We start from the raw sequence: 21,790 nt of genomic DNA, 5'->3' as shown, positions 1-21,790 counted from the left end.
GAATGGAGACTGCTAAGAAATATTAACCCCTTCCTTGCAGACCACCAGACAATGAACCCTTCATTTCACAAAATCACTAGGACCTTTGCCATTAACCTCTTCATTCAAGAGCAGAGAAATTAGCATTGCCCCTTCAATACTCTAAACCACCAAGGAAGTAAACTATAACCGTTTAATTACCCTAGACCACTAGTGTTTGCATTATTCATTTCACTACTATAGACACTATGGGTGTTAGTATCATAGACCAAAAGCAATGTTAGCATGCACCCTTAGGCCCCTTTCACACGGGCGAGTTTTCCGCGCGGGTGCAATGTGTGAGGTGAACGCATTGCACCCGCACTGAATCCGGACCCATTCATTTCTATGGGGCTGTGCAGATGAGCGGTGATTTTCACGCATCACTTGTGCGTTTGCGTGAAAATCGCAGCATGCTCTATATTGTGCGTTTATCACGCAACGCAGGCCCCATAGAAGTGAATGGGGCTGCGTGAAAATTGCAAGCATCCGCAAGCAAGTGCGGATGCGGTGCGATTTTCACGCACGGTTGCTAGGAGACGATCGGGATGGAGACCTGATCATTATTATTTTCCCTTATAACATGATTATAATGGAAAATAATAGCATTCTTAATACAGAATGCATAGTACAATAGCGCTGGAGGGGTTAAAAAAAATAATATATATGTTAACTCACCCTAATCCACTTGCTCGCGCAGCCGTCATCTCTTCTGTCTTCTTTTTTGCTGTGTGCAGGAAAAGGACCTGTGGTGACGTCACTCCGGCCATCACATGGTCCATCACATGATCTTTTACCATGGTGACGGACCATGTGATGACCGGAGTGACGTCACCACAGGTTCTTTTCCTGCACACAGCACAGAAGACAGACAGAAGAGATGCCGGGCTGCACGAGCAAGTGGATTAAGGTGAGTTAAATTATTATTTATTTTTAACCCCTTCAGCGCTATTGTACTATGCATTCTGTATTCAGAATGCTATTATTTTCCCTTATAACCATGTTATAAGGGAAAATAATACAATCTACCCAGCACCTAACCCAAACCCGAACTTCTGTGAAGAAGTTCGGGTTTGGGTATTAAACATGCCGATTTTTCTCACGCGAGTGCAAAACGCATGACAATGTTTTGCACTCGCGCGGAAAAATCAAGCATTTTCCCGCAACGCATCCGCCTCTTATCCAGGCAAAAAACATGACGCCCGTGTGAAAGAGGCCTATGGGTACCTTAGTCCACCAAGAATCCCTTCACTAGAAATGTCGGTTACAACTCCTCCACTATCCCGGACCACCAGACACATTAGCAATGAGCATTCTGATCACCAACACTAGAGCTGTTGGTTATAACCCCTTCACTATTCCAGACGCATAAACCAATCATAGAAAATAGTAAATGAGACGGGCCTGGCGGACCATCCCTATCCCCTTCCCTGCCCACGACCACGACCAAAGTTGCAGAAAAAAAGTTAAAAGGTTATCAAATTATACCGTCTTTGAGTGATAGACCTTTGCGCTGCAATCTGCACCAGAAATCTGCTAATATAGGTGTATTGCTTTTAGCAATGAGCATTCTGATCACCACCACTAGAGCTGTTACTTATAACCCCTTCACTATCCTACACCACCGATAAGCAATCTGATCATCAGGGAGGAAACATTTTGTCACGGGTCTCAGAAATCCTATGACTTGGGCCTCTTGCCCACGAACGTAAAGGCTTCGTGCCCGTGCTGCGGACCGCAGTTCCGCAATACATGGGTAACCAGCCGTGTGCATTCCGTTCCGTGCTTCCGTTGCGCAAAAAGATAGAACTTGTTCTATCTTTTTGCAGAACAGACGGATCGCGGACCCCAATCAAGTAAATGCGGTCGTGATCGGCATGTGGCAGCCGCAAGGTCCGCAATTTGCAGTTCGCAGCACGGGCATGGAGCCCTTACGTTCATGGGCAATAGGCCTTTCTCTGATTTATCCGGATGCTACGTGCAAGAGGTGTTTTTTTGGACACTGTTTAAAACTATTCGATCTGGAACACTATCTGGCACTGTGAATTTGGCTTTACAGGAATTTAATTTAAAGGAGTTGTCCAAGACCTAGAAAAAAATTACAACGGGCCAGATATGCTGTAAAATATATTTTTAAAAAAATAATTCACCTTCACAGGGGGTCCCAATTCCAACATATTGGCCCCCTCCTTGTTAATAATATAATGGCCCCTCTTTATTATTAATATAATGGACCCTCTTCAATAATAAAGAGGGGCCATTATATTAATGATGAAGAGGGGGCCATTATATTAATAACAAAGAGGGGGCCATTATATTAATGATTATGATAATATTATGGGGAATGGGGGACTATCTGTCTGGCTCTAGCACAGTATTGGGGGGCAGGAAGGAGAGGATGATGTTAAAGTGAGGAACCTAAATTTTTTGCTGTGAAACTCTGCAGAGACGAGAAGCGGCTGAATGAAGGTGTCATGGCGGTCTTATCTCTGAATGAAGACGTAGAGAAAAGTCTACATCACAGGAGACGTCACTGGATGTAACAGGTATGTGCGGTATTTATTCTACTGTAATAATAATGTCCATCCACATATCTGTTTCACGGTAGGGTTGGGGGGTGGATTGAGAATTTGGCCCACCCTGCCACATCCTGGCCCCAGACTTCAGGTCACACTGTGCGTGTTCTGAATTCTGGGGCCTCACACCCATCTACTACATTATCTGTACTCAGAGAGTTATCACTGTGTTATCTGTGGTGTTACATAGGACTGCAGGTGACATCCACTACATTATCTGTACTCAGAGAGTTATCACTGTGTTATCTCTGGTGTTACATAGGACTACAAGTAACATCTACTACATTATCTGTACTCAGAGTTATCACTGTGTTATCGGTGGTGTTACATAGGACTGCAGGTGAATCTACTACATTATCTGTACACGGAGAGTTATCACTGTTATCTGTGGTGTTACATAGGACTGCTAGTAATCTACTACAGTATCTGTTAAAAGGGGCGTGCCCGGGGTAGGGGGGGGCGCAATTTTTGGCTTGCCCCGGGTGCTGGCAACCCACGCTACGCCACTGGTCACCAGTGCTGGCCAGCCGATGTCCTCAACAGTGACCTGACGTTCCTACTAAGCACAGTAATCTGCTTTCTTGCAGTTAATGGTTGCCTCTGGCTATTTCTGACTCTATTGTCCTATGTTATCAGCCACGTCCCAGAGTTTGCCCTTTGATAACATTCCTGTACAGGAAATGAGAAGCCTTCCAGCAATGTACTTACCTTCTTCTTTCTCCCTCCCACAGTTTATCCCGAACAGAGGCATTCCCGGCTCTGACTCCGGCTACAATCCCATGGAACTCCTAGAGAGAGACACAGTGACACAATGTTACCAGCGCTGCAGGTGAAAGACACGTTCTCACCGCCTGACGGAAAATAAATTATCTCACAGCTCAACAGATTCCATTAATTCCCCGATGGGCGACATTACAGCCAATGTCAGTGGAAAAAGAGAGAGGTCCACGAACATGCGTGGGACAAAGAAACATGGCGTTTACAATAACTACCCCCACACGACCTGCAATACAGACCGAGTTACAAAGCCCTTCACCTCTAGGCTGCTAATTTGAGGATTTTTTTCAAACAGAATGGAGCTAAACAGCCTGGACTGCAGACTGATACATTTTACCTGCAATGATACATTGTAACAAACCAGTGCTGAAGTTCTCAGCTCATAGGGGCTAGGGACGCACAGTGACTTTGGCCGCATGACAAAGATCGCAGTTGCTGGATTTCTTGCATGCCGGGGCTGGGGCAACCTGTGGGTAACCAATGCCATCACGCTCGTCATGATTATTATTGGTTCAAAGTAAGGCTACATTCACATGGCCGTGGTGTTTTGTGGATCTACAAAACACGGATACCGGCTGCGTGCATTCCGTAAAACACGGTATGCTCTCCGCATCTATTGCCGCCTTGAAATGGATGGGTCCGCAATGCGGACTCATTCATTTGGTCGTGTGAATAGTAGCCTAATGAAAATGAATGTGATGCTGTGATCTTTGCTCATGTGATATGTCTCTTGAATAAAATTTCTGTGCAGCCCTAGTCAAAACTACTTCAGCAAACAGCATTTATCATGTAGAGAAAGTTAAAACAAGCCACTTACTAATGTATTGTGATTGTCCATATTGCTTCCTTTGCTGGCTGGATTCATTTTTCCATCACATTATACACAGTTCGTATCCAGGAGTTATGACCACCCTGCAATCCAGCAGCGGTGGTCGTGTTTGCACACTGTAGGAAAAATTGCCGGCCTCTCTGGTGGCAGGGACCATGGGAGCTGACATAGGCTGGTGCTTTTTCCTATAGTGTACAAGCACAGGCCACCGCTGATGGATTGCAGGGTGGCCGTAACCATGGAAACGTGCAGTGTATAATGTGATGGAAAAATTAATCCAGCCAGCAAAGGAAGCAATATGGACAATCACAATACATTAGTAAGTGCCTTGTAATAAGTTTCTCCACATGATAAATGCTATTTGCTGAAGTGAGACAACCCCCTTTAAGTGTTCCCATTTACTGACAGCAAGAAGAGTTCTTGAACATGGTGAGCGATAGAACAGGGAGGACGTCTGTTCAGAACCATAAAACATGATGTCTAACAAAGACAAGTATAGTAGGTGGTATTCCACTGGACCAAGATCCCAGACGTGCTGTTCCATATATCACAACATCAACTTTGATCAGCAAATCTCACAAACCAATCAGTCTGCAAATGTCAGATTATTCATCTCATTTATAACATTTGCTAAGAGATCATAGGAACATTTAGAACTCAATTTAAAGGGAGCCTGCCAACGCACTGATGCTGATGTGCCGCGTCCCTTATGTGTGAATATCTTTTATTGTTGAGGAGCTTGCAGTCTATTTCTTGCAGTGTGATGCCAGTTCTGTGCGGGAGAAATCTGCTGTATTATGAGATACAGGCTGCCCTGTCCGACATCTGCTGCTGATTGACAGCTTCCTCTCTACCCAGTGCAACAGGCAGAAAGCTGTTAATCAGTGGTGGATGGAGCCTGCATCTCATGAATACATCGGACTCCTGCCTTGAAGGGCACCTGTCATGTTGAACATGGTGTCTGAGCTGCAGACGGCCTGTTATAGAGCAGGAGGAGCTGAGCATGATTGATATATAGTCTCATGGGAAAAGATTTAATAAAACTTGTATTTTATCCATTTACTATTCCTGCTCATTCTGGCCTGTAAAGTCCAGGAGGCGGTCCTATCAGTGATTGACAGCTATCTGTGTATTCACAGTCATAGAGGGAAGGCTGTCAATCACTGATAGGACCGCCTCCTGGACTTCACAGCCAGAATGAGCAGGAATTTAAATGAACGAAATACACGTTTTAAGCCTCTTTCACACAAGTCCGGATGCGTTACAGTGAAACTCGCAACAATTTGCAAGCAAGTTCAGTCAATTCAGTTTTGTCTGCGATTGTGTTCAGTTTTTTCCGCGCGGGTACAATGCGTTTTGATGCATTTTTAAGGCACGTAATAAAAAAACTGAAGGTTTACAAACAACATCCCCTAGCAACCATCAGTGAAAAACGCATCGCACCCGCACTTACTTCCGGATGCAATGCAATGTGGTTTTCACTGAAGCCCCATTACACTTCTATGGGGCCAGGGCTGCATTAGAAATGCAGAATATAGAACATGCTGCGTTTTTTATGCAACGCAGAACTGATGCGTGAAAAAAAAACGCTCATGTACACAGACCCATTGAAATGAATGGGTCAGGATTCAGTGCGGGTGCAAGTGCGTTCACGCTCACGCATTGCACTCGCGCAGAAAACTCGCTCGTGTGAAAGGGGCCTAACTGAACCTTTTCACACAAATCTATACATCAATCTGCTCATCTCCTCCTGCTCTATAACATACTGCCTGTAGCTAAGGGTGGGTTCACACCAGCGTTAGGGATTCCGTTAGGGCTTTCCGTTATAACATGGTTATATCCTATGTCGGATCCATGTTATAACGGAAAGCCATAACGGAATCCCTAACGCTGGTGTGAACCCACCCTTACATTGCATTTTCATGGTAACAGGCTCCCTTTAAGGCACTGGCAACATGCTGCAAAAAATAATGTGCAAGTTCCACAAAATGAGAAAGATATTTTATGACAGAGTCATGAGAGGACAGCATAAGCTGATAGGAACTGCTATAGAAAGCCGTGGTTGTTACAAACGATTGATACATTAGACCAAACACTTAAAATAGACAGAACACTGAGAAATGCTCCCTAGTTCACTACTAGAATGATGATGCAATGCATTATGACTAATGACCCGCCAGGAGTCTGAAACGTGTAAATGTGGTTTTCCTGTGTGTCAGTCTGTACTGTGAAGATGTTGTAAAGTTCCATTAATTATTCTACTTTCGTGTCTGGGACTTCCGTTGTTTTTGCTCTTGCCTTGTTTTAGTCCCACACCATCCTGTGTCGGATCTGTACCCTATAGAAGGTGGCGTATCTTGCTTACCTAGTACAATACTGCCTTCTATGTACAAGAATAGATCTACTATATTCAGAGGTCGCAATAACGACTGTACAAGCGTCATAGACACCTGTTCAGGCCATTTTACTCCCTGGAAAAAGTCTAAGACGTTCCAATACGCCTTAGACTTTTCCCTGCTTTCCATCAGCGTAGGGTGCGCTGTGAACGGGCAGCGCAGCGATGCTGCCTGTGCCTGCAGTAACCAATAGCAAAGCTCCGGACAGCATGGAGCTTTGCTATTGGTTAGTTTGGGCGGGCGCAGGAGCGATACAGGTCCTGCATCAGGGGAAGCCGGCGGGAGCTGGAATGAGGAGGGGGATGCTTGAATATGGAGTGCCGGGCGCGCTGTCCAAGGACCCTGGCGGCGGTGGAGCTAAAGACTGTGCTCGGAAGATGAAGATGGACACAGAACAAGGTGACAGCAGCGTGTAACGTAACATGTATACAACACACATGTATACATCACATCCTGCACTACATACATCACACACATGTATACATCACATGCTCCCCCACGCACATCACACGCCGCCCCACATACATCACACACATGTATATGGTGCAGTATGTAGTGAATGCAGACAGGCTACTATAGCCAAGTGGTAAAGTACAGGGAAGATCCGCCATATTGGACTGGACTTTATAACTTCAGCTATAATAGCTTGATGTTATTTAGACCAGTAATGGTCCCTGCATAGATCCCCACCTCTTAGGCCCCGTTCACATCACCACTATTTATTTCTGTTGTTCGGCTTATCTAATGGAGCTGAACTCCGAAAATAACGGAAGTGCTGGATCGGGCACATAAGGCTGGGTTTTTGTCATACGATAAACATACACAACAGATGCCAGTACTGTCATCACCATTGGGTCACTGTCACTAGTGGGGTACCTCAGGGTCAGTATTGGGCCCTATTCTCTTCAATATATTTATTAATGATCTTGTAGAACGCTTGCACAGTAAAATATCAATTTTATTTGACGCCAAGGATAAACGACGGCGTCTTTGACTGCTAAGAAGTATGGGGAGTATGAGGTTAATTAAGCATGAGTAGCTATCTATGTAAGACAGGGTGAGCTGTATAACACCCCCCAGTATCCCCCCATAGCTCTGATTGGCCGCAGTTAGTGGTTTTGGCCAGTGTTATTAAAAGGGCAGTAGCCTTTTGCCCTGTCTCTTTCTCCGGCACCTGAAGCAGCTTCCCACCCACCCTCCCTGGTTTCAGGATATTGTTACGTTTTTCCATGTTGTTTTCAGATCACTATCAGCAGAAGTCCCAGCGGAGGTCAGTGCAAATAAAAGGAGATGGAGAGGAAGGCGGACTTGCCCACGGAGGGATTCCGTGGGGCATACTGCTTCTTGTTACTCCGTGTTTTTGATATATGTTTTGGAGATCGAAAAGTTGGTGTTGAAAATCAATAGTTAACTAAAGCTGTGACCAACTCTCACCCAACAAAAGAAGGTGTCTTTGTGTTTTTTTAAGTTAGATGCGAAAAGCTAGGTTAGGGGCAAAGGTTTACATTTCTCGGCAGTCTTGCAGATGACACTAAACTGTGTAAAGTAATTAACACGAAAAAGGACAGTATACTGTTACAGATGGATCTGGATAGATTGGAGGCTTGGGCAGATAAGTGGCAGATGAGGTTTAACACTGACAAATGTAAGGTTATGCACATGGGAAGGAATAATGCAAGTCACCCGTACATACTAAATGGTAAAACACTCGGTAACACTGACATGGAAAAGGACCTAGGAATTTTAGTTAACAGCAAGCTGTAGAAACCAGTGTCAGGCAGCTGCTGCCAAGGCCAATAAAATAATGGGTTGCATCAAAAGGGGCATAGATGCCTGTGATGAGAACATAGTCCTACGACTTTACAAATCACTAGTCAGACCACACATGGAGTTCTGGGCTCCTGTGAACAAGGCAGACATAGCAGAGCTGGAGAGGGTCCAGAGGAGGGCAACTAAAGTAATAACTGGAATGGGGCGACTACAGTACCGGGAAGATTATCAAAATTAGGGTTATTCACTTTTCACTTTAGAAAAAAGACGACTGAGAGGAGATCTAATTACTATGTATAAATATATCAGGGGTCAGTACAGAGATCTCTCCCATCATCTATTTATCCCCAGGACTGTGACTGTGACGAGGGGACATCCTCTGCGTCTGGAGGAAAGAAGGTTTGTACACAAACATAGAAAAGGATTCTTTACGGTAAGAGCAGTGAGACTATGGAGCTCTCTGCCTGAGGAGGTGGTGATGGTGAGTACAATAAAGGAGTTCAAGAGGGGCCTGGATGTATTTCTGGAGCGTAATAATATTACAGGATATAGCTACTAGAGAGGGGTCGTTGATCCAGGGAGTTAGGCCTCCTGCACACGACTGTAGGTGTCCTGTTGCAGTATTGCGGACCGCATATGCAGATCCGCAATACACGGGCACCATTCCGTGTGCATTACACATTGACTCGAATGGGTCTGCAAATACGGAGATGCGGAACGGAAGCACGGAACAGAACACTACAGAAGCACTACGGAGTGCTTCTGTGGGGTTCCATTCCATACCTCCATTCCACAAAAAGATAGAACTTGCTCTATGATTTTGCGGAAAGGACAGATGCCTGTGCATTGGAACGGAACAAACACGTTCGTGTGCAGGAGACCTTATTCTGATTGCCTGATTGGAGTAGGGAAGAATTTTTTTTCCCCTTAAGTGGGGAAAATTGGCTTATACCTCACATGTTTTTGTTTTTTGCCTTCCTCTGGATCAGCTTGCAGGATAACAGGCTGAACTGGATGGACAGATGTATTTTTTCGACCTTATTTTTATTTATTTTTACAATGGAATTCTATGGTGACAGATGCCACAGTATGGCCTCTGTCTGAGGCGTCTGTTAATGTATATACGTTTTTTGTGTGTACATTAAATATATGGCACAAATGTGATGTGAACCCGGCCTAACTGACAAGGAAGAAGCTGAACAGACACCCCCCCCCCCCCCCCCCGACTATGATGGAGTCCATTCAGTATCCATTCACAAATCTGTCTTTTTACCAGACCAAAAAAGTGCTGCATACAAGGCTTTTTTGTCCGTTCTTTAGACAGAGGCTCCAAACGCAGATGTGAGCAAGTGTAGGCCGCTACATTATGTATTTAAATTACTGCAAATTTCGTACTCCTCCTTGGGTAAAAATAATCTTTAAAAATGGTCGAAGGAATATTTTTACTCCTCTGGAAAAAATGTAGTGCGACCTCTGACTATAATACTGCCTCCTATGTACAAGAATATAACTACTATAATACTGCCTCCTATGTACAAGAATATAACTACTATAATACTGCTCCTATGTACAAGAATATAACTACTATAATACTGCCTCCTATGTACAAGAATATAACTACTATAATACTGCTCCTATGTACAAGAACATAACTACCATAATACTGCTCCTATGTACAAGAATATAACTACTATAATACTGCCTCCTATGTACAAGAATATAACTACTATAATACTGCTCCTATGTACAAGAATATAACTACTATAATACTGCTCCTATGTACAAGAATATAACTACTATAATACTGCTCCTATGTACAAGAATATAACTACTATAATACTGCCTCCTATGTACAAGAATATAACTACTATAATACTGCTCCTATGTACAAGAACATAACTACCATAATACTGCTCCTATGTACAAGAATATAACTACTATAATACTGCCTCCTATGTACAAGAATATAACTACTATAATACTGCTCCTATGTACAAGAACATAACTACCATAATACTGCTCCTATGTACGAGAATATAACTACTGTAATACTGCTCCTATGTACAAGGATATAACTACTATAATACTGCCTCCTATGTACAAGAATATAACTACTATAATACTGCCTCCTATGTACAAGAATATAACTACTATAATACTGCTCCTATGTACGAGAATATAACTACTATAATACTGCTCCTATGTACAAGAATATACTGTAACTACTATAATACTGCTCCTATGTACAAGAATATAACGACTGTAATACTGCCTCCTATGTACAAGAATATACTGTAACTACTATAATACTGCTCCTATGTACAAGAACATAACTACTGTAATACTGCCTCCTATGTACAAGAATATAACTACTATAACACTGCCTCCTATGTACGAGAATATATCTAGTATAATACTGCTCCTATGTACAAGAATATACTGTAACTACTATAATACTGCTCCTATGTACAAGAATATAACTACTGTAATACTGCCTCCTATTTACAAGAATATAACTACTATAATACTGCCTCCTATGTACGAGAATATAACTAGTATAATACTGCTCCTATGTACAAGAATATACTGTAACTAATATAATACTGCTCCTATATACAAGAATATAACTACTATAATACTGCCTCCTATGTACAAGAATATAACTACTATAACACTGCCTCCTATGTACGAGAATATAACTACTATAATACTGCTCAAATGTGGGAGAATATAACTACTATAATACGGCTACTATGTACAAGAATATACTGTAACTACTATAATACTGCTCCTATGTACAAGAATATAACTACTATAATACTGCCTCCTATGTACAAGAATATAACTGCTATAATACTGCCTCCTATGTACGAGAATATAACTAGTATAATACCATGTAGATTGTAAGCCCTCACGGGCAGGGCCCTCTTTCCTTCTGTACCAGTTTGTAACTCATCTTGTTTATGATTAGTGCAATTGTCTGTATTATGTATGTGCACCCCTTATCTTATGTGCAGTGCTATGGAATGAATGGCGCTTTAATAATTAATAATAATAATAATACTGCTCCTATGTACAAGAATATAACTACTATAATACTGCTCCTATGTACAAGAATATAACTAGTATAATACTGCTCCTATGTACAAGAATATAGCTACTATAATACTGCTCCTATGTACGAGAATATAACTAGTATAATACTGCTCCTATGTACAAGAATATAGCTACTATAATACTGCCTCCTATGTACGAGAATATAACTAGTATAATACTGCCTCCTATGTACAAGAATATAACTACTATAATACTGCCTCCTATATACAAGAATATAACTACTATAATACTGCTCCTATGTACAAGAATATACTGTAACTACTATAATACTGCCTCCTATATACAAGAATATAACTGCTATAATACTGTCCCCTACTGTATGTACAATAATATGGCAGCATAGTGGTTTAGTGGTTTCACTGGGGTCCTGAATTCGGAATCCAACCAAAGACAACATCTGTATGGAGTTTGTATGTTCTCCCTGTTTGCGGGGGTTTCCTCTGTTGCGGGGGTTTCCTCCCACACTCCAAAGCCATACTGATAGGAAGCTTAGATTGTGAGCTCCACTGCAAGTCATGATAATGTCTGTAAAGCGCTGCAGAATATGTCAGCGCTATATAAGTGAGTAAATAACATGTAACTACTATTTACTGCTGCCCTGCAGCTCTGAACATCCAGGAATTTCACTTCTGAATGGAGCTGCTCTTTAATCTGCACCATATGTGACCATTACAGCTTGTTCCTGCTATAGTAGACAGTAAGTAGAAGCAAAACCTACAAGACTTACATAATCTCCAGCCCCCAGCAGGACCCATGGCCGCTGTTTGAGCAGACTAAACCCATGTGAGCAGGGATCACCCTGAACTGCTGCCAAGACTGAACATGCTTCATATGCGGCAAGTCTGGCTGATGGCTGAGGCCACTTACGTGTTTACTTTCTGGATTATACACAGACGCAGACTCTAGATTAACCCGTCCTGGCACAAAACGAGTGGTGTGGGAACTGTGCACATAAACTCTGGGGGCAGCCTGTGTAATCAGGGGTGCACCACCAATGAGGCCAGGTAGCACCAGGAAGGGGCAAAAGGCGGGCAGCCAAAGGGCCATGGGCAATGAGCGCTTTCATTGTGGCAAAAGGGTTAGGTTAAGAGATTGGCATGGGGGGAAGAGGCGCCGTTTCAGTTTACTCCTCAGCCAGCAGAAAGGCTAGGTGCACCCCTGACAGTAATGTATTCCTAGAGGAATGTTCAACCACTACTCTCCTCATCATGTAATGGTAATGAACTACAACACATTATACTGCAGAGCCAGTGTATCTAAGCCTATCATGAGTGATACTGTCGGTTGAGCTGGGATACTGAATCTAAGGGCTCATGCACACAAACGTATTTTGTTTCCGTGTCCGGCCCTTTTTTTTTTGCAAACCGTTTGTGGAACTATTCATTTCAATGAGTCCGCAAAAAAAACGGAAGGTACTGCATGTGCTTTCTGTTTTCGTATGTCCATTCTGCAAAAAAATAGAACATGCTCTATTTTTGTCCGCATTACGGACAAGGATAGGACTGTTCTATTAGGGGCCGGCTGTTCCGTTCCGCAAAATACGGAATGCACGCGGACGTCATCTGTATTTTTTCAGGATCCATTTTTTGCGGACCGCAAAATACATACGGTCGTGTGCATGAGGCCTAAGCGTGTGCTGTGTGATCTGGTCTGAGAAGCAGGAGTATCTAAAGTATGTAATGGGTCATACTTAAAGGGGTATTCCCATCTCCCATATTGCTAGAATATGTCCCCATTGTCTGATAGGAACGGGTCCCACCGCTGAGACCTGCACCTACACCAAGAACAGAGCGGGAAAGGTGGTGGCCAGAGGACCTCGGGTCCGGCCACCACCACCAAGCACTCTCCCCATAGAAGTGAATGGGAGAGCACACGCTTACGCGGCCACCACTCCCATTCATTTCTATGGGGCCGACGGAAATAGCTGAGCCAGTGGCTAAATGGATGGAGGGCAGCCGGACTTGCGCGGCACGCCCTCTGAGACTTTTCCGGCACTTACAAGATCGGTGCGGACCCGCACCTATCAGACAATGGGGCATATCCTAGCAATATGCCCCCATTGTCTGAGATGGGAATACTGCTTTAAGGGTCCATTCACACATCCGCAACTGTTTTGCGCTCCGCAAATAGCGGATGCGCAAAACACGGACACCGGCCATGTGCGTTCTGCATTTTGTGGACTGCATATGGCCGGCACTATAATGGAAATGCCTTTTCTTGTCCGTGGCTGTGGACAAGAATAGGACATGTTCTATTATTTTTGCAGGGCTGCGTTACGGAAGTGCGGATGCGGACATCTTTTGCGGCCCCATTGAAAATGAATGGGTCTGCACTCATTCCGCAAAATTGAGGAACGGATGCGGGCCCATTTTGCGGACGTGTGAATGGGCCCTTATGCAGAGCCTAGGTCTTATCACACAGGATGCTGTCTGATCGGCAGGTGTATCTAAACCATCAGCTGAGCTAGTGTACCTTAACACGTTATGTGTGATACCAGAGGCGGCTCTTCCATTAGGCCACTTAGGTCTTTTTCACACGGGCGTCATGTTTTTTGCCCGGATAAGATGCGTGTGCGTTGCGGGAAAATGCGCGATTTTTCCGCACGAGTGCAAAACATTGTAATGCGTTTGCACGCGCGTGAGAAAAATCGGCATGTTTGGTACCCAAACCCGAACTTCTTTACAGAAGCTCGGGTTTGGGTTAGGTGCTGTGTAGATTGTGTTATTTTCCCTTATAACATGGTTATAAGGGAAAATAATAGCATTCTTAATACAGAATGCATAGTACAATAGGGCTGGAGGGGTTAAAAAAATAAAATAAAAATGTAACTCACCTTAATCCACTTGATCGCGCAGCCCGGCTTCTCTTCTGTCTTCTTTCTTCAGGACCTGGGTAAAGGACCTGTGGTGACGTCACTGCGCTCATCACATGGTCCATCACATGATCTTTTACCATGGTGATGGATCATGTGACGGACCATGTGATGAGCGCAGTGACGTCATCACAGGTCCTTTATCCAGGTCCTGAAGAAAGAAGACAGAAGAGAAGCTGGGCTGCGCGATCAAGTGGATTAAGGTGAGTTAAAAAATTTTTTACCCCTCCAGTCCTATTGTACTATGCATTCTGTATTAAGAATGCTATTATTTTCCCTTATAACCATGTTATAAGGGAAAATAATAATGATCGGGTCTCCATCCCGATCGTCTCCTAGCACTTGGTTGCGGATGCTTGCGATTTTAACGCAGACCCATTCATTCACTTCTATGGGGCCTGCATTGTGTGAAAAACGCACAAAATAGAGCTTGCTGCGATTTTCACGCAACGCACAAGTGATGCGTGAAAATCACTGCATCACTTATTCATAGAAATGAATAGGTCCGGATTCAGTGCGGGTGCAATGCGTTCAACTCACGCATTGCACCCGCGCGGAAAACTCGACCGTGTAAAAAGGGGCCATAGGCCGCCACCTAAGGCCTCGTGCTGGTGGGGGCCTCGCTCTGGCTCCCACTCGACACCGCCGCAAGTACAATTATTTGGCTTCCGCGGCCGGCGGGTGACCTAAGCGGACTAATGGAAGAGCTGCAGCGGGGCCCGGGGCCCGCGGCCGCTCTGAGCCCCTCTCTGCCTCTTTAAGAGAGCAGTGGCTGCTGGGGCTCGGAGCGTGCCGCCACACAGGCACGTCTTCTGAACGTTGCCAACGCTGGGCAGCCACGCAGGGGAGAAGAAGAAGGAGCCAGGGCCCTCACCTCAGTCCGTGTCTGACTGCCACCCACAGACAGACAGTGGTGCCCGACCAGTAAATATAAGCCCAAGGTGTGTGTGTGTCTCACTACTGCCGCCCTGCCCAGTGCCCACTCCTGGTCGGGCCACAGCAGCACAACAGTCAAAAACAGCGCAGTTGCCTGCTGGCTGCTGTGCCCCCCCCCCCCCCCACCCCCCCGATCAGACATCTCATCTCCTATCCTGTGGATAGAGGATAAGATGTAGGGGAGAAACTGAGTTATTTATTTATGGTATTTGAAAAATGTTGCACTTTGTACCTGTTCTGTTCCATGCACTGTTGAGGCAGTATGCTGTGTTACATTTTTCTATGTTTTAGGCCCCTTTCACACGGGCGAGTTTTCCGCGCGGGTGCAATGCGTGAGTTGAACGTATTGCACCCGCACTGAATCAGGACCCATTCATTTCTATGGGGCTGTTCACATGAGCAGTGATTTTCACGCATCACTTGCGTTCACATGCGTTGCGTGAAAATCGCAGCAAGCTCTATTTTGTGCGTTTCTCACGCAACGCAGGCCCCATAGAAGTGAATGGGGCTGTGTGAAAATTGCAAGCATCCGCAAGCAAGTGCGATTTTCACGCACGGTTGCTAGGAGACGATCGGGATGGGGACCCGATCTTTATTATTTTCCCTTATAACCTGGTTATAAGGGAAAATAATAGAATTCTTAATACGGAATGCATAGTACAATAGCGCTGGAGGGGTTAATTTTTTTTTTTAACTCACCTTAATCCACTTGCTCGCACAGCCGGCATCTCTTCTGTCTTCTTCTTTGCTGTGTACAGGAAAAGGACCTGTGGTGATGTCACTCCGGTCATCACATGGTCCATCACATGATCCATCACCATGGTAAAAGATCATGTGATGGACCATGTGGTTACTGGAGTGACATCACCACAGGTCCTTTTCCTGTACACAGCAAAGAAGAGAAGCCGGGCTGCGCGAGCAATTGGATTAAGGTGAGTTAAATTCTTTTTTATTTTTTTTAACCCCTCCAGCGCTATTGTACTATGCATTCTGTATTAAGAATTCTATTATTTTCCCTTATAACCATGTTATAAGGGAAAATAATACAATCTACACAACCCCGATCCCAAACCTGAACTTCTGTGAAGAAGTTCGGGTTTGGGTACCAAACATGCTTATTTCTCTCACGCGCGTGCAAAACGCATTACAATGTTTTGCACTCGCGCGGAAAAATTGCGCATGTTCCCACAACGCACCCGCACTTTTTCCCGCAACGCCCGTGTGAAACCAGCCTTACTGTTTGCATGTTTATACAAAGAAAGGTGATTTATTCTTAAAATTGTTTACATAGTAAATGCCATATTAAACATGTGTTTTGAGAGTATTTATTTTCCCTTAAAACAAAGCTGACAAATATATTGCACATTTAATAGACAGACTAAGGCCTCATGCACACGACCGTTGTTGTGTTCTGTTCCGCAAAATGGGGTTCCGTTGTTCCGTGATCTGTTTCCATTTCCGTGTGTCTTCCTTTATTTTTGGAGGACCACCAGACATAAAGGAATGTAAAAAAAATTCTAAGACAGGTTTGCCATGCAAATAATAGGAATAAAACAGACGCGGACGCGGATGACAATCTTGTGTGCCTCCGCGTTTTTTAGCAGTCCAATTGACTTCAAAGGGTCCGCAAACCGTTTTCCGCGGAAATAATAGGACAGGTTATATTTTTGGGACGGACTGGAACCACAGATCACGGACGTGGATGGCAAAGGGTGCACTATCCGCATTTTCAACGGCTCCATAGAAATGAATGGGTCCGCACCTGAAATGCTAAAATCGGCGGAACGGACGCGGAAGCAAACAACGGTCGTGTGCATGAGGTCTAAGGATACTATACCAAGTGTTTTCATTTGTAGTTGATCTTTATTATCGCTTGCATATCTTGTGTTCGTGGGGGCCTCATGTTCGAGTTTCGCCTAAGGCCTCACAAAGTCTAGAGCCGCCTCTGTGTGATACTGTCTAAAGACTTGGAGTATCTAAGCTTATCATGGGTGATATTGCCTGATGAGTTACAGTATCCAAGAGTAACATGTTGATGAGCTATTATAAATCTAAACTGATCAGTATGTAAAGTATCAAATAGCTAATGCTTAGATACATTGGCTTATCAGGCAGTATAACAAATGATAGCCTTAGACCCTAGACCTGAATCTTGTAATACAGCCTGATGGGTTAGTGTATCTAAACATATCATGCGTGATACGATCTAATAAGCTGGCGTATCTAAGCCTATCAAGTGTGATTCTGTCTGCTGAGATGGTCTATCTAATCATGGATGCCGAATAATAATAAAGAGAGAAAACTGCAGCATGCTGCGGTATTTTCTCCGGCCAAAAAACGTAAGAGGGACTGAACTGATGCATCCTGAACGGAATGCTCTCCATTTAGAATGCATTAGGATAAAACTGATCATTTTTTTCCGGATTTGAGCCCCTAGGATGGAACTCAACACCGGAAAAGAAAAACGCTAGTGTGAAAGTACCCTAATACCACCATACAGCGCCCTATAATAACAGCATATAGTGTCACAATAATACCTTCATACAGCAGGTAAAATAATACTGCCATAGAGAGTGTCCAATAATACTACCATGCAGCGCCCAAATAATATGTCCGAAAACAGCCCAAATAAAGACTTCTTACAGGACACAAATAATGCCACCATAGAGTGCACAACTAATATTACCACACTATGGTCATGAAAATATTATCACTATAATTTATTGAACCATATAGCCAACAGAGCGCCCAGAAGTCAGCTTATTTTCAGGGACAGACAACCATGGAAAACTCGCCACGTTGGAGTCAATCAAGCAGCCTTGCTACAAAATATTAGAATATAACCCTCCAAAATGGCGACTTATTCCTAATTGATGTCTATAACTTTACATGGATCAGGAACTAAGGCTACTTTCCCACTAGCGTTAATATTTTCCGGTATTGAGATCCGTCATAGGGTCTCAATAGAGGATAAAAAACGCTTCAGTTTTGTCCCCATTCATTGTTAATTGGGACAAAACGTAACTGAACAGAACGGAGCGCTCCAAAATGCGTTCCGTTCTCATTTAGTACAGTTCCACCAAATTCACAAATTGTTTCCTCCAGACCATAGACTACATCGGGGTAACTGCTTCACCCGTTATCCTCTTCAAGTTGACAAACATATTTCCTGGATGTATTTAAAGGGGAATGCCACCTAAATGTATCATGTCAAAGATAAGCAGAGGTGACTGAGTGTGGGGGGGAAGGATGCAGAGGCTTTTCCGAAAATATTTCCCCACCCCCAGCTCCAGCCCTGCAGGAGCTCATACTTATGGACAACAGATGTGGTCAGGTGTGGAGATCAAAGCGATACTTGATAGTGGTCCGGTGACGTGACACTGTGGCATGTGAGGCATGCTTGTCCATGCTCTGAACAAGGCTGTAAGGGCTTTTCCAGTTTGAATACCCAATATTTATACACCCTATTTGAGAGTTCCTCTGTTCAGGATCCTCCTCTCTTAGCCAGGGCAGGGACCTGTTACAAAACATTTCTCTTAGGCCTCATGCACACAAGCGTTTTTTTCCAGTTTCCGTATTTCAGTTCCGTTTAAAGATAAAACATGTCCTATTATTGTCTGCATAACGGACAAGGATAGGACTGTTCTATCAGGGGCCAGCCGTTTCACAAAAAACAGAATGCACACGGACCTCATCCGTATTTTTTGCGGACCGCAAAATACTGAAAAAGCCATACGGTCGTGGGCAAGAGGCCTTACTCTGGACCTGTCCCGTACCCGCATTACCTATTGGAATGTAATGCTTTATCTTCCCTGTGGTGGCGCTACAGGAAAATTGAATTACTGCCAGGTTTCCCCACAGATTGCTAGGAGTGCCAATAAGGGTACACATTGTGATCTGCCACATTTGGGATTGGCTGATGTGGAGAACCCCTTTAAAGAGGACCTGCACCTCTCCTGACTTGTCTGATTTAGTAACTATTCTTATAATTCTGTGATGCCATTCCTCTATTTTCATATTATAACACCCAGTTATAACTCATTTACAAACTTCTAGTAGGAATAATAGAGCTACAGCAGAAAAGATGCTCCAATTACATTGGGAATATAACTATTTACTAAAATAGAAATATCAGGAGAGGTGAGAGCCACTTACCTGGTTGTCTCACTTCAGTAAGTGGCATTTATCATGTAGAAAAAGTTAACACAAGGCGCTTACTAATGTATTGTTAGTATCCATATTTCTTCCTCTGCTGGCTGGCATCATTTTTCTATAACATTATACACTGCTCGTTTCCATGGTTACAGACCACCCTGCAATCCATCAGTGGTGGTCGTGCTTGCACAAGATAGGAAAAAGCACTAGCCTATGTACACCACCACTGTCCCGGCCACCAGAGAGGCTGACACTTTTTCCTGTAGTGTGGAAGCGCGACCACCACTGATGGATTCCAGGGTGGTCTGCAACCATGGAAACAAGCAGTGTATAATGTGATGTTAAAATGAATCCAGCCAGCAAAGGAGACAATATGGACAATCACAATACATTAGTAAGTGCCTTGTATTAACTTTCTCTACATGATAAATGCAACTTACTGAAGTGACACAACCCCTTAAGCCAGCCTTGGACAGTACTTGACATGTCAGCAGAGCAGTCATTCGACTGAAGTTTTTTCTCCCACCTCCCTCATAGGGCAGTAACAGAAATCTGCCACATGGTTGTGTAAAATCTTCAATGCTTTTCTTGTAGCAATAATAAACAAGACCTCAATTCACCATACAGTCACTTACGCATTTCAATCAATAGGATGTTAAAGAGGACCTGTCACCTCTCCTGACATGCCTTTAATAGCTTCATGCATCGCCCATGTAATAACAATTCTGGAGCATCTATTATTATGGCTCTATGTTGTGCCATACCTTTATTACTCCTGCTAGAAGTTATAAATAAATTGCTAGCAGTCTGCAGTAAGGGTACAGAGGGGAGGTAACCAGTCGGGGGGTGGGTACCTGCACAGACTCACTCTATCCAATCAGTGCTGCCATTGTCAGAGTGTTCAGGGACACACCCCAACTGGTTACCACCCCTCTGTACCCTTACTGCAGACTGCTAGCAATTCATTCATAACTTCTAGTAGAAATAATAAAGGAAAGGCACAACATAGAGCCATAATAATAGATGCTCCAGAAGTGTTATTACATGCAGAATACACGTAGCTACTAAAACAGGCATGTCAGGAGAGGTGACAGGTCCTCTTTAACTGTAGCATGCTAAAACCGAAAAACAGACAACAGTCTATGAACACCTTCGGGGGCTATTTTTTTATTATTATTGCGTTCTACTCATTTTAGGCTAAAATCATTTTTTTTGCAATCTGTTTTTTATTAAACATTTTCAGCAGTTTTTGGAGCTACAGGGGTTAAATAACTTTCTGTTTACTCCCATCATCTGACAGCTCATGTGTAGCCTTATCTCTGATCTCCTGAACTCATAAACACTCATTTAAAGGGGTTGTCTGAGTTATTTTTTTGTTCTTTGTATGTTTCTAACTAATCAAATATGTAACAGCTTTACCATGCACTTACTGCATCTGTAGTTGCTTCTTTCTCAGATCTCACTGAAGGTCACATGACCTGTGATGTCAGCTTCTCTCCCTGCTCTGATTATGTTTCATGCACAAGCCTGAGAGAGCAGATATGAGTCTGTACACAAGACGTCACAGTGCTGGCCACGCCCTCTGCACTGGCTGAGCTGCTGCTGTCTGCCCTGTGTCTCCCTCCCACTGGATACTTCAGGAAAGATTGTGCCCTTCAGGAGCACAGACTCAGGGCTGAAGGCTTTACTGAGTAGCTGCAAGCAGTGAGGAGGCGAATGCGCGGCTCAGAAGCTGACAAAGGAGTTCTGCAGAGCATTGCACAAGAACAGGTAGAGAGAAGATCCTGCGTGCATCAGCAGTGTCATTGTACAGCTGGGACTTGTAGTCCTACACATACAACATGCTGCTGAGTCTCCCAGCAGTCAGACATGTCACCCAGGGCAGACTTATTCACTCCCTTTGCAGAGCAGGGGCAGAGATTGTTGTTATTGCGGGTAAACAAAGGGCCAGAAGAGAACCAGGGAAATGGGGAAATAGAATTTTGTTTGCCTAAAACTTGATTAGCTCAGATATATATATATATATATATATATATATATATTGCTGCCCATAAGATTTACAGTGCTATATATATTTTTTATTAACTCAGACAACCCCTTTAAGTAATCCATGGATTTTTATCAGTTTGATAAGAGCTCTTGGATCACCAGATGGTTACATCCTTTGAGCTTTAGTCCCTTTCCCCTTCTCCTGGATTGACAGGTCTAGACTTCTTGTCTACCTCAGTCTTCTTATGCCTGCGCATGTGTCCCATCTTTTGCTGCTCTCCAAGCAGCGCAGTTTCCCACTTAGCAAGCTCTGAGACCCGTTGTCGCGTGCCTTTGCTGTGTCTCCTGGTCTCAG

General features: G+C 43.9%; 1 protein-coding gene across 2 annotated transcripts in view; it reads right to left on the bottom strand.

The window, feature by feature from the left end:
• LOC122924813 (phospholipid-transporting ATPase ID-like) overlaps nucleotides 1-21,790 on the bottom strand; it is a 156,405-nt gene that overhangs the window by 110,407 nt on the left and 24,208 nt on the right. For both annotated transcript variants that reach the window (XM_044276263.1, XM_044276262.1), the window contains exon 2: nucleotides 3,303-3,382. In XM_044276263.1, the coding sequence (XP_044132198.1) occupies nucleotides 3,303-3,345 (43 nt within the window). In that variant the 5' untranslated portion in view covers nucleotides 3,346-3,382. The remainder of the gene's footprint in view (nucleotides 1-3,302; nucleotides 3,383-21,790) is intronic.

Source organism: Bufo gargarizans, chromosome 1 (genome assembly GCF_014858855.1).
Source record: "Bufo gargarizans isolate SCDJY-AF-19 chromosome 1, ASM1485885v1, whole genome shotgun sequence".
NCBI classification, from domain to species: domain Eukaryota; kingdom Metazoa; phylum Chordata; class Amphibia; order Anura; family Bufonidae; genus Bufo; species Bufo gargarizans.
Note: the sequence above shows the minus strand (reverse complement) of the source record. Positions and strands in the feature narration are given on the sequence as shown.